Below are 26,523 nucleotides of genomic sequence, written 5' to 3'. Positions count from 1 at the left end.
TACTGGGAAGTCTTCCTGTTTGTCCCCAATACAGATAATGCTTGTTCTGGATTCTAAATAGATCTTTCTGGTTTTTTTTTTTGGTTTCCATGCTATACATTGATCAAAATTGAATGTGCTGATAGAAAAATCATATTCTTGAGGAAAAAAATAAAATAGTAGAGATAGCAAAATTATGTAGTACATAAGACAACTTTTTTTTTTTTAAAAAATTGAAGGTCTTTGGTCTTTGTTTCCATGGTTCTTTCTCTGGATAAAGATGGTATTCTCTGTTGCAGATACCCTTAATAATTGCTCTGATGGAATGAGCAAGCCCATTATGGATGATCAGCACAGCCATGTTGCTGTTAGGGTGTACAATGTTGTTCTGGTTCTGTTCATCCCACTCAGCATCAGTTCATGCAAGTCTTTCTAGGCTTTTCTGTTCAGCCATTCCCCAACTGATGGACATTCACTTGATTTCCAATTCTTTGCTGCCACAAACAGGGCTGCTATGAATATTTTTGTACAAGTGACATTTTTACCCTTTTTTCATTATCTCTTCAGAGTATAGACCCAGTAGTGGTATTGCTGGATCAAAGGGTAAGCACATTTTTATTGCCCTCTGGGTGTAATTCCAAATTGTTCTCCAGAAAGTTTGGATAAGTTCACAGCTCCACCAACAATGTGTCCTAGATTTCCCACATCCCTTCCAACATTGATCATTGTTCTTTCTGGTAATATTGGTCATTCTGAGAAGTGTGAGGTGATACCTCAGAGATGACTTAATTTGTATTTTTCTAATCAGTAATGATTTAGAATTTTTTTTATATGAATAAGGATAGCTTTGATTTCCTCATCTGTAAATTGCCTTTGTATATCCTTTGACCAGTAAATAGATATTCCTTAAGATTTTTATTAAGAGTTCCATTTATTTCTATGCTTCCCAAATGATTAAAAATATGACTGGGTATTATATTTTGTTAAAAATCTTTTCTGCATTTATTGATATAATCTTATGATTTTTGTTGTTTTTTTTGCTACTGATGTGGTCAACTATGCTTATTTTTCTAATATTGAATTAGTCAGGCATTCCTTGGTATAAGTTTAACCTGGTCATAGTGTATGATATTTGTTACAAAATATTGGAGTCTTCTTGCTAGTATTTGATTTAAATTTTTTTGCATCAATACTAATTAGGGAAATTGGTCTACAGATTTTTCATTCTTTTTTTTTTAATTTCCACTAAAATTAATGAAGAGAATGGTTGTTATGACTTTGCTCAATCTGAAGTCTTATTTCAAGTCCCCTTCCCTTTAATCAAGTTGTTTTTTAAGAAACTATGTGCCAAGTTTCATGTAGAATATGGCAGTTAAGTTGAGATGTGAAGAAAAGTATGGTTATAAAAAGTGAAGATGAGGAGGAAAGGCATTTCAGACTTGAGGCTCTGCCCATCTCCCAAGGAGATGGGAGATCAAGTGACATGGGTGCCAAACAGCAAGAGATCTTGTTTGGTCAGATCGTTGAGTGGATGAAGGGGAGTAATATGCAATAATCCTGAGAAGGAAAGTTGGAATCTAGTTGTGGAGGGCTTTAAATGCTAAACAGAGGGGTTTGTATGTGACCTTAAAAGATACTAGGGGATCACTAGTGCTTATTGAGGAGAAGGATGATTTGATCAGATACAAGTTTTAGGAAAGTCACTTACACAGTTTTGTAAGGGACAGATTAGAGAATGTACACACTTGAGACCAGAAGATAATTAGGATGCTTTGTAATAGTTCAGGGAATTATTAGTACATGCAATCTTCCCTTGAGTATTTTTCATTTTAGGATGAATCAATTTCTCAACATTTATGGACATGTACAGAATATAAATATTTGTACTAAATGGTGACCCTTTCACTCAGGTGTGATAGGTTTGGGAGCATGAGAACATTACTTCTTTTAACATACTCATGCAATTAAAAAATATTAACTTTGGTTTGCTTTAGGCATTTGTAAGATATATTGTCTAGGGAATAAATATTGAGATTTAAAAATTTTATGTATTGAGTGAAAAGCATAAATAAGCAGTTGTTTTTATGTTGGGGTTGGAACTTTGCACATGCTATCTCTTTTCATAGTTTTCTGGAAATTTCCATCTTCAGATCCTTCCAAGATTACAAATTCAAGATATTTACACTAGAACTTCTTATACTTTCTTTGAAGTATGTCTTTTGGATTTTATTTTTTTTTGTTAATGGTACAAGAATCTCTATTCTTCAAGTCTTAAAAGTCAACTTCACCTCCTTCACCCATAGTCTCTTCCAAGGATGTCATCAAGCGCAATGAAGTTTCCTTTTATATTATCTGTTTCTCAAAACTGTATAATCTTTTGCATTTCTATTATTACTTTCCTTGGTGAAAGATCCCTCTTACATCATTCCTCAACTAGTAAAATAACTTGTCCTTCTACTTCTAGTCTCTTCCCTCTTCCAATAGATTATATTATTTCTCTGACAAAAACCTCTGACCAAGAAAAAAATTTCCTTTCTACCACAAAGAAAATACAAATTTATCAGCCTGGTATTACTGCTTTACATTATCTCCTACTACTTCCTTTCAGGTAAAAGTAGAATAATATTCAGTGGTACTTGCACATGCTGCAGAAAGTTCATACTTTTTCTTGACCTTGTGCAGAATTCCTCATTCTGTTCTTGGCCTGGAACGACAAGATCGGAATGGGAAGGTACCCTCTAGCCCAACCTCTAACTCTCTACCACATCACTGACAAGAAATCATCCAGCCTCTTGTCTGGAGGAGTGAAAACTTCCAGTGAGAGTGGACCCACTATTTCCCAAAGCAGCCATTTACATTATAATTAACTCTTTGGAAACTAATTTTTACAACAAAAACCTGAATTCCCTTCTTTGCAGTTTCCTATTACTGTTTTTTTCCCCCTTATCATCTGGGCATGAACAGTCCTCCAAATAAATTCTTGAGTGTAGCTATCATCATCTACACTTAATTTTTCTTCTTTAGGTCCTTCAACTAATCCTCTTCATCAGATCTAAATGCCTTCTTCTTTGGTGCTGTCTAGATTAGTGATATCCTTCCTAAAATGTAGTATCCAGAACTGAATAAAATATTCTATAGGTAGTCTGATCAAGTAAGTAAAAACTATGATAATTCTGAGAATGAGTTCCTATTTCCCTTAAAGGGAAAATGATTCAAGTTGTGGGATATGATTGTGACTGAATATTACTCTGCTATAAGAAGGGATGAGGTAGGTGGTTTCAGAAAAAATCTGGAAAGACTTACACAAATGAATGCAAAATAAAGTGAGCAAAACCAGAACACTGTACAAACGATAACAGCAACATTTTTATGATGACCAATGGTGAATGACTTAGCTATTCTCAGCAATATAATGATGCAAGACAATTCTGAAGGACTTATGAGGAAAAATGCTTTACATCTCCAGAGAAAGAACTGATAAAGTCTGAATGTTTTTAAAAACAGCATGCATTGATCTGCAAACAAAAAAAACCCCTTTATTTTTAATGGGCTGTTTTTAGTTTTGATCTATATTTCTTTTACAACATGGCTAATATGGAAATATATTTTGAATGATCACACATGTGATATATGTGATATATCAAAGTATTTGCCTTCTCAAAGAGAAGAGAGGGAGGGAGAGAATTTGGAGTCCAAAATTTTAACACCAACATTAAAAATTGTTTTTACGTATAATTGGAAAAATAAAATATAAAAATTTTTTAAGGGAAACAAGTCTAATTTATATAAAAATAAATGCTGCTTCTATCACAACTTCTGTGAGTATGTATGTATGTATGTATATATACATATATATATACATACACTCCTCTAATCACATATGTATATAAAGCACAATATATTTGCACACATGTATGCATATACAGGTATGCATGTATGTATTTCAAGACAAAAAAAGTTCCTTCAAGAAAGGGACCAGTCCATTTTCCTCATTATTTCTCAAGCCCGCCACATAGCAGGCACTAATAAATGTTTGCTGACTGAAAAAGATGGAGAAGAGATTTAGTATACTGGCCAAATGTAGTCATTTATATTAACATGTGGAGGCTACTAGTAAGCTTCAGAGAAATATTAAATGAAAGTAAATAATTATAAATTTGAAGGAAGACTGGCCAGGAAAAAAGGGGGTGGACACAATCTAAGGCAAGGACCTCTAGTTACTCACAGGGTTTGAGTTATCAGTGATATTTCTGTAATTCAGTGAAAGAGAAGGAAAACATGACACCATCATCCTTTCTCCCACCTTGCCCTGATGAAAGCAAGGAAACAGACTCTAGACTTTGCAAGATGACAGCAAATAACTGGTGATGAGAAGCTATATTTTTGACTGCCTACATTTTTCCATCCGGGTCCCAGAGATTTCAGCAAAAGTTGCTGAGAAAAATTCATGTTTATAATGAATGGGTCCTTAAAAATTACTGCAGCAGAGAAACAGACCTGTTAAGAAAGGATCCAGCAAGAAAGGCAACCAAATGCCATTTTAGAGTTGTCTGTCCAAAAATAATTTCATTTATGAAGTACTTAAAGATTCATTTTATGGTGCCATTAGCGCTTTTTAAATCCATACTCCATGGGAAGTATTGTATAAGGGGGCCTGTTTTCAACCAGTCAATAATAAAAAAGGGCTATGCTGATATCATTATAGTTTATTGGGTTCTTCTAGTATTTTCAACCATTTTTCTCTCTGATGTAATGCTGACTCATCAGACCACTTACATGATGAAAACTGAAGATCACTGGATTGGCATCAAATTCCAATCCCAAAACGCAAAGGTCTGGAACTAAATCCCATAAATCAATTAAAAGCAAACTTTCAACAGTTACCCAGCAAACCTGGGCCCAGCTCTGTTATTTCCTAAAATCTTAAATACCATAAAGACTCCAGAATAGTTAGGAACTCTTAAGGGTGTATCAGTGTTTCCAATCAAAGTAATTAGCTATGATCACAGCTTGCCTTTTTCTTAAAAAGGGGAACAAAATAACAACAAAACCCAAGCAGCAACATTTGAATAATTAGACAATGTTTACTGACATCAGGATCTATTGTAAGGAAGTGAACAATAGTTTTAGTTGGTGCTGTCTATGTAAGCAGTAGGGCTATAAGAGATATTGGGGGAAAGGAAGAAAAGGCTAGTGATAAACAAAGGAAAAGTTGGGTTTTACTGAAGAAAATACTATTAAGTTCAGTCATTTGGAACAACAAAAGTCCCACCCGCCTGCATCCAAAATTTTGATGAATGAAACTTTGTTGGTTAATGCTGGACAAGTATTAAGGACTGGCAATATAAATAAAAGTATGATTATTGAAGGAAGAAATGGAAGATACTAAGGGAAGGAAAGGAGTCTTACCTCAAAACTACAAAGTCTCTAGAAGGATGAGGAGCCATACTGTTCAAAACATATTGATAGATTTCTGTTTGTTTGTCCAATGTCTCCACAATCTTCCACTGTACAAAATCCTCATCCCAAAGATGACGCTCTCTCAGCACACGGTTCAACACTACTGAGGGGGGAGCTTCTACTTCCACGGAAGCTTTCCAAAGCCTCAGTGGATTTCCATCTCCAACCTTTGAGAAATAAACCAAAAGATATGATCAAACAGTTGAAGATGTTATCATTGGTGGGGGTGGGGTGAGGTGAGGGATGGGACTTAAGAAATTTCTCAAATTCAAGAGTTTTCCTAGAAAATGGCCTCAGGTTGAAAAGTAGACTCTAGGGAATCTGATATTTCCATCCATGCATTTGAAAAGAACTTCATTTGCCTCCTATATGGTCTCTAGTCACTTATCTCTACTCTCTCCAATCCATTTTCTTTTTTTTTTTAATTTAAATAGTATTTTATTTTTTCCAGTTACATAGACAATTTTTAGCAATCATTTTAAAATACAACTTTTGAGTTCCAAATTTGCTTACCAACTTACAGGGGAATGAGAGAGAAGAAATGTGATATAAAGTTGCTGTTTGTCCTTCATTGTCGAAGAAGACCATGACATCAGGGAGGATGCCATGACAAGCACATGAATTGGATTTGAGTAAGTCACCAACCTCACTTTCTCCTCTGGAACCATTTGGGTACAGTGATCTGATATAAATCAGGATGACTGGAAATAGCCCTGAATGTGAGGCAATCAGGGTTAAGTGACTTGCCCAAGATCACATAGTTAGTAAGTGCCCAAGTGTCTAAGACCAGATTTGAACTCAAATCCTCTTGACTTCAAGGTCAATGCTCTACCCACTGTGCCATCTAGCTGCCCTAGTTAAGTTATATATGCACAATCATGTAAAACAGAGTTCCATATTATTCATATTGCATAAGAAAAAATTACAAAAGAAGTAAAAATAGTATGCTTCCATCTTCATTCAAGACTCTAATCAGTTCTTTTTTCTGGATGTGGGCAGCATTTTCCAACATCAATCTTTTGGAATTGTCTTAGATCACTGTAATTTTTTTTTGATTATTTTTATTTATTTTCCCTACTACATGAAAAAATAGTTTCCATCAATCATTTTTTTTTAGTTTTTTTTTGCAAGGCAATGGGGTTGAGTGACTTGCCAAAGGTCACACAGCTAGGTAATGATTAAATGTCTGAGGCTAGATTTGAACTCAGGTACTCCTGATTCCAGGGCTAGTGCTCTATCTACTGCACCATCTAGCTGCCCCCTCAATCATTTTTTAAATAAGGTTTTGAGTTTCACATTTTTCTCCCTCCTTCCCTTTTCTCCCTCTTCCCCCAAAAGAGAACAATTTAATATAGGTTATACATGTATAATTATCCTAAAAATATTTCCATTTAATCATGCTGTGAAAGAAGAATCAGAACAGAAAGGGAAACTATGAGAGAGAAAAAAACCCCTAAAACATGAAATAAAAAAGTTTAAAAATTGAAAATAATAAGCTTTGATTTTCATTCAGACTCCATAATTTCTTCTCTGAATGTGAATGATTTGGAAAACTGCATTTCTGAGAAGAGTGAAGTCAATCATAGTTGATCATCCAACAAGGTTGCTATTTGTGTACAAATTTTGTGTACAAAATTGTCCTGGTTCTGCTCACTTCACTCAGCATCAGTTCATGTAAATCTTTCCAGGTTTTTCTTAAATCTGCCCATTAGTTCTTATAGAAGATAGTATTCTCTTTCATTCACATACCACATGCCCATTTGTTGGGCATACCCCTCAATTTTTAATTCTTTATCATCACAGAATTATCATAAATATTTTTGTATAAATAGATCCTTTTCCCTTTTTATGATCTCTTTAGTATATAGACTTAATAGTGGTTTTGCTTGGTCAAAGGGTGTTTGATTGCCTTTTTTTTCTAATCTATTTTCCATAAAGTTGCAAAAACTAACATTCCTAGAACACAAGTTTGACTTGAAGTTTTTAATCTGGGATAAAGTAACAAAAACAGGAGAATTTAGAGGAAGGGCAACTTGCTGGGGAGGAAGGATTATAGTAAATTTCATTTTGGAAATGATGATTGCAAGATATTCAAAAGGCAGTGGGAGTTGTTGGGAGAGAGAATAGGGTTGTATATAGATTTGAATGTCAGCTATATAAAGCAAGGGAGCAGAACCCAAGGAGTAGATAAGAAAAACAAGAAAGAGAGAGGCCAGGATTGGTCCTTGAGATTCAGTTTTGCTTAGAGGGAACAATATCCATATGGATGATGATCGAGCAAGAAAGTCTGAGAAGGTCAAACAGGAGGTGAACTAGGAAATATACTCTGAATGTTAAGCCAGTATATAGAAAGTATCTAGAAGAAAAGGATGGTGAATAGTGTCAAAATCTGGTGATATCCGGGATTATGAAGTCTGAGGAAATGACACTAGAATCAGCAGTAAAGAAATCATTGGTGACATCTGGAACAGTGGTTTGGATAGAGTAGTAGACTTTAGACTATAGTTTGCATGAAGTTGAATAAGGGAGATGAAATACTAGTAGTGAGAGAATACTAGGAATTTAGCAACAAAAACAAAGAGCAATACAAGATGGTAGCTTGAGGAAGTGGTAGAGTCAATAAGGGATGCAGAACTGATCATGTTATTTAAGAAGCAGGGGTCTACAGAAAGGGAAATATAAAGATGAAGAAGGCAAACTTCTTGAGGAAATGGGAAAAAAAGACATTAGAAGGATTGGCCTTGGCAAGAAGAACCACTTCATCCTCAGAAATGAAGTAAAAGTAAAGAAGACAAGTGAAAAGAAAAAGGGATCTTGAGGTATGAAATAGGGGAGATTAAGAAGCTTATGAAGAGTGCCTCAATTCTCTCAATACAATAGAAGAAATAACTATTTCCTGAGATTATATGGTGGGTTGAGGGAGATTTATACTAGCTATTGTGGGAGCATGATAAACAATCAAGAAAGAAGAAAAAGGATTTCTGTGCAGTAATGAGGGCACACCTGGGATGCTATAGTGACCATGATAGGCACAGCTGTGTCACTTACTCTAGAAGCCTTTAGCAGTTCATGAGAAGGAATGGAGAAAGCAGAAAATGAGGGAGAAAAATGTCTGAGGACTGACAAACAGAAAGATATTCAAGACTGGAGGTCAGTGCAACATCGAACTAGTTAAGCACTGGGTCAAGACCATGCAGGGAGCAAAATGAGAAGTGGGAGGTTGGGCTAGACAAAAAGTTGATGTTCTACTGGACTACACATTCAACACAAATCAGTGGTGTGATATGGTTGCCAGAAATTTTTAGGCAGCCTTGCATTAAAACAAGGAATATGTATTCAGATCTTAAGAACTGATGTTTTTTTGATTCCCTCCCCTGGTCAGAGTACATCTGTACTACTAGGTTCAGTTATGGGAACCATATTTTAGGTAAGACATTGCTAAACTGGGAGACTAGGCAGGCGTGCAAACAAGTTGTGAAGTATCTTATATTGTTTGAGAAAAATGGCACATTTATCTTGGGAAAAAAAGAAGGTTTGTCTTAGGGGGACATGATATTTGCTTTCAAGTATTTGAAGGATTCTCAAGTGGGAAAAGAATGATAGATAATTTGTCTTCTTCCTTTTCTACCTCCACAGCAAAAAAAGATATACAAATCTAATGAAATTCCTATTCAGCATACTGATAAATTCAATTAATCTGATCAAACTGCTTTGAAAATTTTTGTTCTTGTTAAAAACAGGGTCCCCTGACCAAAGGGAACAAGCAACAGATTAGGCTTGATATTAAGAAAAAACTTCCCCCAAAATACAGATGGCCAGAAATAAAATGGGCTGCTTTAGCAGGTAGTAAGTTTCCCCTCCCTGGGAAGTACTCAAGAAGAAAGTTGAATGGTTGGTCAACTGGTTGGAACAAATGATCTCTAAGGTCTTCTTCCAATTCAAAGTCCATAATCCTTCCCTCCTGTCACTTTTGAGCAGTTTTAACTGTTAGTTTTTCATTATATATCAAGGTCAAAAACCTAACTCTAAGCAATTTCCACTCATTCTTGTTTGTTTCACTCCTGGGAACAAGACAGTCTTTGGTTGACAGAAGCATCTTGGGGTCAATTAACACCAGAAATTACCTTTTTGAAAGCAAGGTCTGTACTGTCTGTGCTTGAACAAGTCACCCATCCTTTGAATTTTTCCTTTGCTTCTTTCTGTAGACCTTGGATGAGATGTTCCAAATACACATGGAAATTCCCTCCATTCTCTTCCAGCTGTTTTCCCAGGTCTTCCAGTGTTGGAGAATGGATTTCGGCTTCCATATAAGAGTTACGAGATTGAGCTACCATATCATGTGGGACCTATTCCAAAAGATGGCCAATAGAGTTAAGTGAAAGAAATATTTAGATTTTCAATAATCTTTTCATTCAAAAACTGTAACAAATGTTTATTGAGTTGCTACACATATAAAACACCAAGGAAATGAATCAATTAAATCACAAATATTAGTGCCCACTAGAGTCCTTGCCCTTGAGGAGTTTAACAATTTAAAGAATAAGTAATGCATAAAAGGTATCTTATTTGTTTAGATCATGATTCCCCCCAATACCATTGCCAATATTAACATTGTTTTTGGAGGATAAAAAATACAGTAATTTTCTAGTTGTTCTTTCCATTTCCTTTCCATTTCCTTTTTAGTCCATTAGTTTGATTCAAAATCAGTTTGATTCAAGATGTATGACATGGCATAAAGAATGCCAACAGGGCTTTGACTCAGGTCTTCCTAGGCACTTGATTGCCACTTCCTAGGCACATGATTCTGGGTCAGTCACAGTCTAAGTCTCAGTTTTCTCTTTTGCAAAATACCGACAATAATACTTTCACTACGTATTTGATAGGTGGTGCAGTTTTCAAAACACTGGACCTGGAGTCAGGAACACTCAAGTTCAGATCCAGTTCAGACATCAGTAGCTACAAATCACTTAACCTTGGTCTACCTAAATATTCTCATTTATAAAATAGGAATATTAACACCTACCTCACAGAGTCTTTGTGAGGATAAAATGAAATATATGGAAAGTGGTTTCTAAAACTTAAAGTACTATATACAAGGTATCTTAAATGATAATGATGATGATATTGTATATATAATATAAATGTAAAGCCCAATACATACATATACACATATAAGTATATATAAACATATGACAATATATAAGTGCACAGTTAATATAGGATCATATGTAGACTCAGCAGCATGCCAGGTCTGAACAAGATTGGATCCTAGAAAGCTTATGCTATACCCATGAAGGGAGGTCACTAAGTTCCTTATATTTTTTAGAGTATCTTATTTCTCTTGACACATTCTGCAAACACTTTACCAGTTTAAAAATATCCCAAGAAATCTAGTTCACCTACTGCTCAAACGCATTGACTATTGTAAGGGAATATGAACAGCATTTAATAGTGCCAAGAAATATGGAATCCAGTCAAACCTAAAGGGGAGCTTAGATAACTGGGATATAATGGACTAACATGGACTAAATGGACTAACAAAGCTGTTCCCTTACATTCGTGAAAGCTATCATGAAATCTAGGGTGTTTGTGACTAATCAAAACCTCCATTTTCAAGGCTTATGTCTTTAAGTTTTTTCAAGCAAATACTAGAGAAATACAAGGTGCTATTATTAATATGAAGAAAATGAGGGAACAAACAAGTATAAACCATAAATATTTTAAATACACTGAGTGTCTCATCGAGTTCCAAGAACTATAAAGAATGCAGCCAGAGTTGTTCACTCACCTCAAAAAGTTTGTCACATTCTATTATCATGTGGGCAAGTCCCTGAGTGGCTGCCAGATTCTCATTGAGGTCCTTTTGATCTGGCTTGCCTGTAGCATATTTCTTCTGTATCACTCTGTAATTGAATGCCAGTGTCACAATTGAATGTAAAACCAAATATATTTTTGGGACCCAGCGCCTGGTTTCCATTCATTACCAGATGCTAGCCAGATTCCAAACTTTCAAATTTCTAAACAAAGATGATTACCACACATCTTAGATATTCTCAATTAGATTGGATCCTTGCCACTTTAATTATTTGTAATTGAAAGGCTTGGGAAAAGATGAGGATACTAACAATTATGCAGGGAGCAAAGGAACCATTTTCCAAGATTTGAAACACTTAATTGCATGGTTCCATGTTTCAGTTTTCAGTGTAGCCTGCCCATGAGAGTTTATGACACATAACTTTGCCTTCTTCTTTTCCTATACCACAAAAAAGAATAACACAACTCATAAACCTTCTCAGACATGCTCAAAGTTATCCTATTAAATGACATCATGATAAATTCAATGAATTGAAATTACCAAGATTAAATTGCCTTGCAAAATTTTCTTATTCAATAAAAGTGTTGCTGCTATACTCAAGTTCGAAATACAATGAACAAGATTTTTATTCCCCTAGGGCAGAGTTACACTGGGAATCTCCAGCTCACACCCTCACCCCTCAAACAATTCCCGCTACTGTTATGAAAAACCCACCTTGGGGAACTCTCTTTCTTTAATAAATTAAGATGGAAAAGGGAAGGGGCCAGACACACAGCCAGGTTCATGGGTGTCATCTGATTTTCTTCCACCAAATTGACAACATCATTCAGGAAACACAACAGAGTCTGTAGGACCTCTCTGTTCTCATCTGCAAGTAACATGATGGCAGCCTGCACTGCCTGGAGACGCTGATCCTTCGGAACATCTGAGGAAATAAAAGGACCAGTCAGTGAGATGGAGCCTCTGAACGACCTAGGAAGGTGCTTACACTGAAGTATATATTTTTCTCTTTCAGGGTTGCAGAGTCCACTACAATTTAATTAACACAAATGATCTTTGTATTTGTAGGATCTGGAGAGATTTATTACTTGAAAACTGAGGGTGCTGATATATGAGAAAGATCAAATCGCTGAATATGGTGAATTCTTAAAAACTGAAAGGCTCATAACATGGGTTGTCGTGGCAACTGAAATATGATATTCTTCAGTTGTTTTCCAAATTTTATTCTACAGGAGCATTCTGAGCTATAGAAATGAGGGTTCTGTGATAAAATTTAAATGTTAGAGATGTACTTCTTTCTAAAACTCTATAACCTTAGGCAACTCACCCTCCCTGGGCCTCAGTTTCCTCCTCTATAAAATGGGAGGATTGGGCTAGATGAAAGCTCAACGTTAGCAGGGACTGTTTTAATTTTTTGTACTTGTGTCTCCAGTCCCTAGCATGAAGCTGAACACATAATGCTTAATATTTGTTGTTTGATGATCCCCGATACCATTTTTTCTGGAAAAATTTTCACCTTTTACTCTGCAAACAGTCAATCTGACCAAGCTCCCAGAATTAGTGGATTCTATTCACATAATTCAAATTTCAAAATATCCTATAGCCAAATTATTGGAGGAAATGGTTGGCAGAATGGACTTCTTGACTCCAAGACTCCTGACTCCAGGATGCCAAGCTCCCAAAGACTTGGGAGTGTTTGCAGCCCCAACATCTGAAGGAAGGAGGAAGGGAACAAGAAAGGAGGGTTCTAAGTGTGTAGGAGGCTGAGCCTTGCCCTTATGGAGCTCACATCCTAAGGGGAAGACAACATATCAAAGGGAGCTGCTGAAAAGCTTGGGGCTGGGGTTCAGAAATGAAGGTGCCCAGTGTGGCAGCATGAAGTCAGAAACGAGGCTCATAGGCCAGCTGGGTCCTTTCCCCAAAATGAGGGACTCTCCAAGGAGAAAGGAGATGGACTTGGAGGGGGGGATGCACCTGGGCAAGAAGGGAAGTTCCAGGACAAGTAGGGAGAGAAGAAGCACAAGTCAGAGATTGGGGGCCAGGAGGGCCAGAGTATCAGAGCCAGCCAGTCAGCCAGACACACACAAAGACAAAGAGACAGAGAGCTTATGAATGCTTGTGTTCTTCATAAACACCATACAAACCAGTATATGGGGCTTTTTACTCATGAACTTTTAACTACGATCCACTAAACTTTTCTCTCCCAGTATTTAGTTTAGACAGCAGCAAGATGGAAGTCTTCCATGCATGTCCCAAAGTAAACAAGCAAATACAATGAAAAATGCAGCCTTTCTAATGGAAATCCCAAAGGAGATCAAGCACATTCTGGCGGCCCTAGAAAGGCTGCCCAATGTGCAGCTGTATGGAGTGACAATACCTCAGTTTTAGGAGCCTGGCAGTATTCTGCTTTTAAGTTTTCTCTGTGAAAGGAAGCAATTCAGCACTCAAGTTAGTCTTTTCTCCACAGATATTATACTGATAGTTAGGAGGAAACATTTCTAGAAGCTGCTATCAGCTTCCGTGCAGCCCTCTATCTAAATGTCTATCATAAAGAAATCTACTGCATCCACTGTGACAAGGAGATTCTTTTGTCTGACAAAGACCTCTTGATTCACCCCCACCCCATTCCAATTTGCCCTGAGGCTGATGGGGCTCTGACCAGACTGATCTTTCCCAACCCCAGAATCTGTCAGTTTCTAACCTCTGTTAACTTCTACAAGGGATTGAAACTGGCCATTGTTTTCCCATCCAAAACCGTCTATCATCGTAACTCCTTCTCTCACCAAAGACTTCCTCCTGGAACTTCCATTTAGTGGAGGGCCCAGCCCGGTCTGTCTTCAATCCCTTTTTGGTTCTGTTGCCAACTTTCTCTAGACTTCAAAAACCATGTTCCTACACCTTCATTACCACCTTCTATTTTTTGTTTTGCCACTTCCCATTTGAAGGCAAGCTTCTTGAGGGCAGGAGCTATCTTTTTTGCTTAGCACAATGACCAGAATATAGACTATAATAAAGGCAGGTTTCCTCCTTTCCTTGCATTTTTGCTATTGAAATTTAGTCCCTTAGACTATTTCTGGAAAGCAAACTAGCTATAGCAAAAATCAATGTCTAATTTAGTATGAGGAATTAATTTACACTGATGTTTTATGTCTATTATTTCCAGTTAATTGTAGGTACAACATACCTGAAAACTGAATACTTCTGAACTGACTCTTATTGATGATCTCATCTTCTAGGTGCACGTATCTAGCAAGATATTACATATCATGTACCTTTCCTGGGTATCATCTGAACAGATATACTTTGTCAAAGCTAATTCAATTTAGGGGCGGCTAGGTGGCTAGTGGATAGAGCACCAGCCCTGGAGTCAGGAGCACCTGAGTTCAAATCCGGCCTCAAACACTTAATAATTACCTAGCTGTGTGACCTTGGGCAAATCACTTAACCCCATATGCCTTGCAAAAAAACTATAAAAAAAGTAAGTCAATTTAGTGGCATCCACTGGTGCCATTTTTTCCAAATATTGATTAAAATATTTTTGAAATTCTACCATTATATATATTCTTTGAGAAACTTAAGTACTGACTTTTCTACAAAGACACTTCTTATGAATTATATAAATTTTGTGCTATCAACAACTGTAGGAGAACAGTCAATCAGTGAAAGTTTCTGCAGTCCATAGGGTCAAACATATTTGCACTGGGATTTCTTCATCACAATATTTTAATAAAATCAATTAACTTCAGAAAAGACTCATTTTTATATTTTTGGAATCTGCTACTTCCTATAATGGTGGCTGTCCTTTAATTAAAGAAAAAAAACCCAAACATTATCCTTAGAATATAAGTTTTAATTAAAGGTATCTTGTCATAGATAGACAAAATATTCCTAGGTCTTCCCTAGTGTTAATTCCAGTGCTAATATTTCTTTGGAAAAATGAATTACAATATAAATTATGAAAATAAAATTAAAAGTATAGCACTTTGTTGGCTTATTTGTTGGGTAATGAAAATAGATGGTCTCCTTGTTTATGATCAGTTTGACCTCAACTACTAAATATTTTACTTTGAATTTCCTATAATTCCAAAGTGAAAGCATTAAAATTTTTTTATGTATTTTATACAGACTTCTGCCTCCATACCATCATACAACCATCCCTCCCTTACCTTTGGAAAAGCAATTTAAAACTGTGAACTTAACTCTAATCCTAGGCCCCAAGAAATTAGAAGGTTATGTAAAAAAGTCATCTTCTTCACCTTATATTAAAGGGAGTAACTGCTAAGAGAACCAACTTACACTGATAAATATGGAGGAAAGTCTCTCCTAGCTTGCTTGTAAAGAGTGGCTCTGGCAGGTCCCGAAAGAATTGCTTGACCATATCTGCCACATCATAAGCAGACTGGTCTTCATAGCTGACATTCTCAGGAAAGCTCTCATTCATCTGACGCAAGGCTTGGATTCGAGACTTAACTCCTGATTTCCGAAACAGACCCACCTGAAACAAAAAAAAATGATAATGGAAATTTTGTCTCCATCTTGTTGAATTTTAGGATGACTTTTATAAAAAAAGAACAAAAACAAACTATGCTTATTTACAGTACCACATAAAATCTTTTCATTCTTTTATATAGAGAAACATTTATATTTATTGATTAAATTCAGAATACAGTTCTTCTGAATAGTAATCCTATATTAATTTAAATTTAGTACAAATATTTCATTCAACTTATCTCCTTCTCTGAATTGTTGCAGAGTTTACTGTCTGTCGCACTCATTTGAAACTTGGAACACACTGCCTTGTGGTTATTTATTTTTCTGTGTGTATAAAGTGGAACTATAAAGTAATGAAAGAGGCAGCAAGATGGCATAGTGGATTGTCTTGAAGATAGGAGGACCTATGTTCAAATCTGACTTCAGACACAAGCTGTGTAACACTAGGCAAAGTAACTTAGCCCTGTTTGCCTCAGTTTCCTGATCTCTAAAATGATATGGATAAGGAAATGGCAAAACACTCCAGTAGCTTTGCCAAGAACACTCTGAAATAGGTAATGAAGAGTTGCACATGACTGAAATGACTGAACAATAATATAATGTAATGTAATGAAACCACTTTTTCCATGGCTGGTGGAAACCTAATTCCCCAACTAAACCTCCTTTGTAGACCCAGTGCCTAGGTTATTGACCCCAACATGTGTTGTTGATATTGCTTTTTCTGTCACTGAATTGAGGAAAAAGATTAGGTATTTTTTAGTTTATATATCCCCAGCACCTAGAAGAATATTTTGTACATAATTGGCACTTAATAAATATTTGGGTAAATTTAAAGTTTATTGTATATATAACAGATTTTATATTAGTCTATACTGTTTATTTCTGTGCTTTCACAATAATATGGGATTTCAGAAATAAATAACTTAAAATATTTTTATCACTAGGCTGATGAGGAAACTGAGACAAACAGGTTAAGTGGTTTACCCATTGTCAAACAGGCTAGTGTTTGAGGCTAGATTTGTACTAAAGTCGTCCTGACTCCAGGCTCCACAATCTATTCAAATATGACTTAGTTGCCTTCTGTAGTCATAGATCCAAGTTCAAGTCCCACCATACTTACTATCTATGTAACTTTGGACTATTTAACCTCCATGGATCTAAGTTCCTTTATCTGTAAAATGAGAAAGGTTGAATTAGATGGTACCACCTAACTCTATGATCCTTTGAGATAAAGAATTCAACAAGCAAAAATGAAGGTTGAGCCATCTCTGGGCTGCAGAATAGTGTGGAAAATGGCACAGCATCCAGTTTGGTTGAAGCAAAGCCGGAAGAGATAAAGTTGCAAGGATAGAATGTTTGAATTTTTATCTGACAGCACTTGAAATAAGGAAGACCTCTGAATTTGAGTTCGAACTCTACCTTAGACACTTACTAGCTCTGTTTGACTCTGGATAGGTCATTAAGCCTCTAAATCTCAGTTACTTCATCTGTAAAAAGTGGATAATACTCGAACCCCACCTCATGGGGCTGCTAATTATGTGAAGATAATATATACAAAGTATTATGCAAATCTTAAAATATTATATGAATGTTAGCTATTACTAATGTTATTTTTTAAAGCACAATAAAAAAGTTTTTGAAGTATGAAGTATAAAGTGAACAGGGACTGTAAACCACGACTGCTCTTTTTCTTTGCTTAAAAAAATATAAATGTGCAATAACCAATTGTCCTCTGGGGCAGGCAAACTTTGCTAAAGGTTCCAGTGTCTTTGTAGGGGTCCTGTTTGTTGTTCCAGATAAAAAGCAGTGTCTATTTTGAATTGCAGTTAACAGCAAGGGAAAGCTTTCAAAGAATTAGCAAACGTTCAGGTCTATGTAAATATCAGCTAGAATGAACACTAGGGAAATGATTGCCTGATAAAATTCTATGGCAATAAAAGAACATATAAGCAATATTTCCTCCTATGCCAAATCTTATCGACTTAATCCAAGAGATCAGTGTGTGCATGGCTTTTCTCAGCAGAGCAGTCAGTTAATTTAAAAAGTTTTGCATGTAGTCAGAAAACAAAGCCTTTTATATGGTGCGATTAACTACATGGTTTAGGTAGCACTACTTGGAAAAAACTAACCATATTTCTGAGATATTCCAAATTCCATTAAGCTGCATGAAAAAAAAAACAGACCCTGAGAAAAGAAAAAGTCAAGACTTGGAAGGGATAATAAATGGAGGGTTAGTGTGCTCTCTCTTCAATCTGTTTACTTCTCTTAATTTTCTAAAGCAAGTGATAATTCTGGAAGCAAGCCCTGTAAAGTGCCATAGGGGCTACACTGCACTAGAGTTTTCAGAATTGAAATACCCTGAAGGCAAATCCTTGAGCATGACTCATAAATATTTATTCCCATGTGAGTTGGCATCATCCCACTTGAGAGTCATTATTACGATTTTCTCTTTTAGCTTATAGCAGAGGATGTGAAAAAGTGATGGGAGGCCTCTGAGAATTAACCAGACATGTTTTTCTGTGTAAATGAAAGAAGGATGTTTCCTTTTTTTCTGTTGTCTTGCATCTCCCTGTACATATTAATATGCATGTACATACCCCAAGGATGTTTTCTTTCCATTGTACCATTTCTAAGATACATTCTAGCTTTAGCAAACATCCCCAAATGTGAATTTAATTATTTTTTAAATGTGTCTAGTTTTCACTTGTTCTGACTTAGGCTTTTTTAGGATAGTCTAAGGATAGACAGATATATTCCCTGCCTATAATTCTGACCTTAACCTACTATCCTTATATCTTCATTTCTACAAGGATGTGTGGAAATATGGGAGGTTTTCTAATTTTATTCCTAATTGTATAACCTAGAGAACCTTTTTTTCTAAATTTTTAAAGGATAGGTAATCTTAGAACTTAGATAACAACAGCCTTGACAATTTTGCTTTTAAAAACCCAGTACTTTTTTTTTGATGAAACAAAGGTTGAGAAACTTATGTTTGGCATGATAAGGGATGAAAGGAAGCTTTTAGTTTTTGAACTGGGGAAAAGGCAAGTACCAATATGCCCTCTGTTGTCAGGGTGCATTGTGTCTCTGGGGAAAGTCCCTGAAAATACTGGATGTTTCTAAGATTTTACTAAAAACGAGTTCACATTTATTGTTTAAATTATTTTCTAAGGGAAAAGTTATGGTAGCCCTGAAAAAAAAATCTTAAAATTGTTGCTTCCAAGGGGACTTTCCATCTAAACTACTGAGAGTTAGGCCTTTAACTTCCTCAGCTTCATTCCTAGACACAAGTGACAGGATAGCTAGTAGTAAGGGTGGACACTGCTTTCTATCCTTAAGTAGGTCAAAAGAGATAAACGAGCTTAATGGTGTATGGAATTAGTAGGTCATGCTTGTTCCTGTCTCTTTAGATGGGTCACTTGTTTAGTCACAGCATTCAAGGGGGAAAGTGGTTCAAACAGACACAAAATTAAATTAGGCACAGTAATGGTGCCAATGACATTGACCCACATTGAGTGCATTGTCCTTCTGGTTGGATCAATGAAGGGAGGGTCTAATAATTACCAAGTGTCCCCCCGACCGCTAGTTTTTATGTATCAGAAGTCTGAGGTAGCCTCCTTGTCACAGAGGAAAGAAATGAAAATGAGGCTGGATGATATTCTAGAGAAGCCTGTCTATGTCTAACATACTAGGAAAAAAATGCAGAAAAATTGCTCTTTAGCAAAGACAAGCTCCTATTATAACAGACAAGGGACCCACCCTAATCTGATGAACAAGTGCAGATTAGTCTGGCTTTAGTTAAAAGTAGCACAAGAAAAACTGGAATCCCTTTGATATAAGTTATTTTTCAGTCTAGTAATTCAATTGTTATGAGACCTTAGAAAGTCAAACTATTCTTAATTTGACTCAGATTCTATAACTAGGAAACAAGTGTGGTTAGCTATAAGCAAAATGGAGACAGACAAATTCATTTCTGCCACATGTTGACATTCCTGGATAAAGGTCATTTTATAAAGAGATAAAAGAATTGAATGAAGTTCTCCCCCGCCTCCCCAACCTCCACCTCCCCTTTTTGGTTTCATTTTCCTTTCCTCCTTCTTTTGTCCTCCATATACAAACCAGGCTTTTAGAGAGTGGATTCAAGGTGTCATTGAAACAGTGAGGCTCCAGAGCATCATTCATTTTATCTTAGAGATAGGTGACTGGGAGATGTGGGGCAGCCTTCAGTATGAAGTACTGAAGTGTCTCTGGCAACAGAATTAGGCTTCTAAGACTCACAATTCCATCAGAATGATGGGCTGAACACAGTACTGCATTAGTATTCAAATTGGATCTAAATAATATTAAATCTCCTCTATGGCATCCTGTTTATGTTAATACTCTTTGGTGTTTACTGATATTTATCAGGACTTCCATTTCCCCTTATAAAAGATGAGCTTAGCAAATCAAGAAAGGTTGGCTTTCTTTGGAGAGAGAAAGACAGAGGTTCTACATAAACTATTAAGTAGCAGGTTTATATCACAGGTTTAGCCCATAGCTTCAATGTCTTCATTTCTGCCGTGAGCTGAGTCTCATCTACTTTTCAATGTGCAGTTGATTTAAGACTGAAATTAGAGCTCTGCCAACAAAGAAAGGCACAGAGACTCCTCTTATTCAATGCTATGTCTGAATACAAATGGTTCATAATTGAAGGCTAGATTTCCTCATTTCATCTAAGCCAGCTGTAAAGGCCAAAAATGGATAAGTTATACTTTATCATACATAAACTACTCAGCATCAGTGAGTAGATGAGGTGGTAATTTTGGCAGTACTTCAGGGTTCCTCAGTATGATGCTCAAGTATTTAAAATAAGTGCTTGTTATAGGGGATTGGGCTTGCCAACTGCTAAGAAGATTCAGTAAAAAACCAACAGCAAAGCCTTGAGAAAGGTTTATATAATGGCAGGGGTGGGGGTTGTGGGCAGACATGATTAGCCAAGCAATCAACACTGGGTGGTTCAGAGCCAGGGAATGAGGGCAACCTTTTGGTCTACACCTACATTCTTTGGCTTAGGACCCTAAGTTCTTAGCATGAACCATTCTTTTTGAGTGAAAGAAGTTGCTGTTATTGGAAAATGAATTTTGCTCTATATTGCTCTTCCCTTTTTCCCTTTATTTTGTTTTCAAATACTGTGGAATGGTAATTTTCTTTTGACCTATATCATTTTGATCTTTTCTTTGTTTCATGTCTTTGATTTGTACTCCTTTTCCTATTCTTTTTTCTTCCTCCTGCTATTGGTTACTTCCTTCTGCTCACATTAGCTATTGTTTTCTAATCCATTCCATTTCTTTCCACTAGAATCCAATTCCCTTTTTTAAGGAGATAGTTCAGTTTAGCTGAATGTAATATTGAAATTGAAGTCACCTCTGCATGTTGGAATCCCACCTGAGTTTGATTTCCATTTACTCCTTGGGCAACCTCTCTCAGTATCTGTTTTCCCAACTGTAAGATATTGAGACATTAAGAGCATCTATCTTATACGGCTGGTTAAAAAACTAGCATTGGGATTCAGAAAGACCTAAGTTTAAATCTTTGCCTGGATACAAACTGGTTAAGTGATCCTGCGCAAGTGTCTTAATGGAAAGACTCAGAAACTCTTTAAGACTTTGAAGCTGTGGAGAAGTTACCAAGTTGGAATTCCTCATCTGGGAATTGCCTAGACCAATGAGATCATCATCTTATAGCAACATAGATCTAGGGAGAGGCTAAGTATTTGTTTTCTGACCTCTAGGTAGGCCAAAATATCAAATAGTAAGTAGGCCAAATCGTCAAATGGAAAACGTTAAAAAGGATACATGGACAGTTTTACAGCTTACCATGAAGCAACATTTCCAAGCAAGGAAACCATCAACTTTATCTCATGTTAAAAATTTTAGATTTGGATTTTTTCCCCATAAATGTCATGTTTAAGGCATACTTAATCCCATCATTCTATTCTAGAAGAGTAAGGGGGAAAGTTTCACTGTGGTGATATCTACATTGTACATACATTAATGTGCAGATAATCTTTTCAAAGAAATAGTTCATGAGACCATTCTGAAAATAAATGATAAGGTTGTGATGACAGCTCCCTAGACAATTTAAGATCTTTGAGGATGATGTTCTCAAGAGAGGAAAGCAAAATGATTGGTTTAATCAGATGATACAGGTCTGCTGAAGGCCAAAAGAACTACCATACTACCATAAATTATTTTTTGCAAGTCATCTCTGTTTAAAACTAAGACTGAACAAAACCACAATCAGCAGGGTCTCCATGAAGTGACATATTATACAGGAAGACAGACTTGATGGAAAGTTTGAGATATGGATGGACTAATTAATTTGTCACCAACATAAATACTGATATTAGGACTTAATCCCTTAAGCACATAGTAATTGTGTAGAACTGGTAACATGCTTTTTAGGCTAATAAGAATTTAGGTGTATCAAATGAAAGAGATCAGCATATGAAGCTACAGCAACCAAGGTTTCACAGCAAAGGGTACATGTCAGAGAGCAGCACTAGACTCTATGTTCGGTACTCTATTCACCCACTATATCAACTAGCTACCTCCAAGTTGTTGATTGGAAGCAAATTTTATCTCCTTGTCTAGGTCCAGTCATATTTGTGAAAGACAGTAAAAATCACTGAAAACCAGAGTTAATGCTTGGACAGTAATCCGATATTTGTAAGTAGGTGAAATAAAGAGATATTCTGTTCAGCCCTATAAGAGGTACCATACCTCAGATATTGCCTAAAGTGATAAGGAAGACATGAATGGGGCAGGAAGATAACCATGATTTATCCTCTAAATTACATGCCAATTCCTTCTGATGCTGCTATTAGGTTGGAAGATATTTTGATATAGGGATAGAGATGAGGAAAACATCTACTTGGGAAGGGCCAGATCCTCCTACGTGATCTTAGGAATGAAAAAACATTTATTAAGGGCCTTCTAAATGCTAGGGCCTAGGGATACAACTCCATAGACAGTCCTGATCCTCAAAAAGCTTATATTCTAATGTTCATGTTCCTTTCACATTCTCTTAGGAGGGCAAGAAGTCCAAACAAGGAGATAAAATTTTCTTCCAATCAGCAACATAGAGGTAGCTAGGTGGTATAGTAGGTGAACAGAGTCAGGAAGACCCAAGTTTGAATCTTGTTTTGGATATTTACTGACTGTGTGAGGTGGGACAAGACATTTAACCTCTTATCAGTCTCAATTTCCTTATCTGTAAAATGGGACTGATAACATCTATTTTACAAAATTGCTTGTGAAGATTAAAGGAGATAACATATTGAAAGCATTTTGCAAACTTCAATGCACTTTACAGGGGTGGCTAGGTGGTGTAGTAGATAGAGCACCAGTCCTGGAGTCAGGAGTACCTGAGTTCAAATCCGGCCTCAGACACTTAATAATTACCTAGCTGTGTGGCCTTGGGCAAGCCACTTAACCACATTGCCTAGCAAAAACCTATTAAAAAAAAACAAAAAACAAAACAAACTTCAATGCACTTTATAAATGACAGCTAATATGTTATGTACAATTATGGGAAATTCCTTTGTTATCAAATACAAGTTGTTGGATTTTCTAATTTGTAATTCTAATAATATTTCATTTTATATCAAATTTTTAATTTTTCTCAAAATGTTTTCAATATGCTATCTTGCTTGATCTTAGAAAACACTTACTTAATTAATTGTCCCAAGCTAGTAAAGTCTACTTTTTCTTCCTAGAACTTAAGGGTTATAGGCTGGTTTTAGATTCTTCCATTTTTTTTAAATAGAGAAAGATCCATGAAATTGGTTATAAATCCAAGACATGAAACAGAGAAGGGACAAAAGTCAGTGCATAGGAATTTCTAAGGCTTCATTCCCACTCTCTCAAAATATACTCATTACTTTTAGTTGAAAGGAGAGATACAGGTTTTGTCTTCAAAAGCATAGCTTAAATTTTTCTCCTATTGTTGGTTGGATAAAAAGTATATTTGGTGTAGCTGACATTGCTTTCATATTTTTCTCATATAGGCTTAGTTTTGAATAAGTAAATGGTCTTCTTGGTCCAAGTTTTGATACAATAGTGTTACTCTGAAAAGAAATAAAGAGAGATGTATGGCCTAAAACTTAAAACAAAGAATGAAACAGGGACAGAAGAAACATAAGAGAAAATATAGACTTAATAAGGGTGAGTTCAAAATAAAAAGAAATTAAATAAAAAGAGGACAAAAAAACCCCTTATAATTTAAAATTAACCTGGTTTAAAAGGGGGGTGTGTGTGTGGGGAGGAGTGATGATGATGATGATGATGATGTTTGTACTTTGTTCTCAAAGAAGACCATGACCATCAAGGAAGTTGCCATGATAAACAAATGAATTGGATTTGAGTGAGGAAGGCCTGTTCTAAGTCCCCAACCTTACTTTCTCCTCTGGAACCATATGGAATATGAATCAGGATGACTGGAGATGGCCCTGGATGCAAGGCAAGTGACTTGCCCAAGGTCACATAGCTAGCAAGAGTCAATTGTCTGAGGCCACATTTGAACTCAGATCCTTCTGGCATCAGGGCCTGTTCTCCATTCACTGTGCCACCTAGCTACCTTCTATATTTTTCTTAGGTTTATTTCTGAATATAAATAAATATGTCTTTGGTTTAGAATTTCCTTAAATAGTGAGTCTATTTCACCAGCCTATTAAAGGATTCATAACGCATAAAAAAGATTAAGAAAGCTTTGCTTTAATGTGAAGGTTTCCCACCAATTTCAAATACTGAATGAATCTCCTTAAAACTTTCAACAATAGGGGCAGCTAGGTGGTGCAGTGGATAGAACACTGGCCCTGGAGTCAGGAGTACCTGAGTTCAAATCCAGCCTCAGACACTTAATAATTACCTAGCTGTGTGACCTTGGGCAAGCCACTTAACCCCATTGCCTTGCAAAAACTAAAAAAAAAAAAAAAAAACCCCAAAACAAAAAACCCCAAAGCTTTCAACAATAAAATCTCGTCATATTGCTTGGCAGATAGTTGGCTTGGGTCAACTATCTCTCAGTGGAGAAAGAGTGCCCCTATTGCTCTTCATGGTTCTCCTAACCTGGCCTCTGATCTATGGCAAGAAGTAGTTCCAAAGCAGTCTAGGCTCCTTTGAGGAAGCCATCCACATTCTAACTTGAAATGAAAAAAAAAAAAAAATTTACCTGATCCAGGCAGTTGCTGCGCAGGTATCTTAGGGCTTGTTGAATGCTCTGAGGAAGAGGTTGTCCTGTCCTCTGGACATGAACGATCAGTGGAACACCAAAGACATTCTTGTCTTTGTAGTCAGGGACTTTCATCCTCTTCATGAACTTTGGCACTGACCTAGCATTCACATGAACCAGGTTAAACAGGCTCCTGAGAAGTGGCTACTTTTGCAAAAGCAAAAGCTTGGACTTATTTTATTTTATTTTTTTTAAAAGAACATCCTTGAACACATTTAGCTTTTTCTACTCTTAATGAACATCATATCTAAGACTTTTAAACACTATGGAACAATCAAATAGAATTATTTTTAGCATAAAATAGCTATAAACCATTTTCTCAAGGATGAGAGCTCATCAGTTAAAGTGGGTGGTAGTGATATGAAGGAATATATTTAAAACAAAACAAAGCAATAAATAAAACAGGATGTGCCCATTTTTTAAGATTAGAGAGATAATATCCTTTCCTTTTCACTTTCCTTTCCACTTCAAGCTTCACTTTCAGAAGAAAGGAAATTGACACTCTAGTAAATATAAATAAATAATTTATTTAATAACTAATTATAATTAATAAATGCATAATTTTGAATACAAGTAATTTTTTACTATAAAAATGGCCACATTTCTAATTTTTTCCAAATTCTTTTTGTTATCAATTATGTTGGAATCAACAAGAATTAGAACATTTAAATCCATTCAGAAAAGATTTCTGGTGCTTTCTGTATCTCAAGTTCTCTAAACCACCTGAATCTGGTCCAGAGTTAAGTACCAACTTATAATTTTGCCAGCTCCTCAGGCTCAAGGTTTATTGTGTACTCTTGTTTGTATTTGCCAATGAAACAAAAATAGAATTTTTTGACAGGATTAGACACTCTTTGAATTCAATAAATGGAGTAAATGTTGAGCTCTTCCAATAAGCTGCACTCTTATGAGGTTCAAGCGACAGATGTTCCTTTTCAAACTGCCAGACTAATTTTATGGCAAGTTTATTTTTAATTTCTCTGTTCATAATTAATCATCCTTTACTCTTTTTTCCCCCTTTCCTTGAGCCTGACTACCTTTCCTGGAAACCAACTGGGGACTACAAATAAAGCAAAGATTACTAGAATCTAAGTATCTGCTAGCTGTGACTGCCCATAATGATGTGTGGGGCTGCAGATGGCAAAGCACAGCTTAATGGATCACACTTAGTAAACTACAGAAAAGGTCATACTTGTGGGATGGCTTTTTGGAATAAAGAAAATAAAGAGATCAAGGCTTTGCTACTACCTTAAGTTGCTTCAGACTAGAATAAACAATTTATTCTTAGGTAAATATATGTTCCTTACCATGTCCAGCCATGTTTATTTGACATGGAATATTTCTCCATGATGGCAGTGAGGCGAAGGAGTGAGAATCGCTGGAGGAGATTCAACTGGCCAGCTGTCTGATTACTGATTTGTGGAGATGCTATGGAGTGAGTTGGCTGATGAGAGATCTGGAAACTATTCCATCGTAACCTCCTTTACCAGAAAACCAGAGAAACAGAC

At 36.1% G+C, this 26,523-nt stretch overlaps 1 protein-coding gene across 8 annotated transcripts in view; it reads right to left on the bottom strand.

Moving 5' to 3' along the window:
- STARD13 (StAR related lipid transfer domain containing 13) overlaps positions 1-26,523 on the bottom strand; it is a 624,823-nt gene that overhangs the window by 7,217 nt on the left and 591,083 nt on the right. For all 8 annotated transcript variants that reach the window (XM_074216050.1, XM_074216052.1, XM_074216053.1 and 5 more), the window contains 7 exons: positions 26,323-26,496; positions 24,956-25,115; positions 15,551-15,749; positions 11,969-12,179; positions 11,228-11,342; positions 9,564-9,785; positions 5,389-5,606 (listed from right to left, as the gene is read on the bottom strand). In XM_074216050.1, the coding sequence (XP_074072151.1) occupies positions 5,389-5,606; positions 9,564-9,785; positions 11,228-11,342; positions 11,969-12,179; positions 15,551-15,749; positions 24,956-25,115; positions 26,323-26,496 (1,299 nt within the window). The remainder of the gene's footprint in view (positions 1-5,388; positions 5,607-9,563; positions 9,786-11,227; positions 11,343-11,968; positions 12,180-15,550; positions 15,750-24,955; positions 25,116-26,322; positions 26,497-26,523) is intronic.

This window comes from Macrotis lagotis, chromosome 1 (genome assembly GCF_037893015.1).
Source record: "Macrotis lagotis isolate mMagLag1 chromosome 1, bilby.v1.9.chrom.fasta, whole genome shotgun sequence".
Taxonomy (NCBI): Eukaryota; Metazoa; Chordata; class Mammalia; order Peramelemorphia; family Peramelidae; genus Macrotis; species Macrotis lagotis.
The sequence above is the reverse complement of the archived record's forward strand: the minus strand, read 5'-3'. Positions and strand labels throughout refer to the sequence as shown.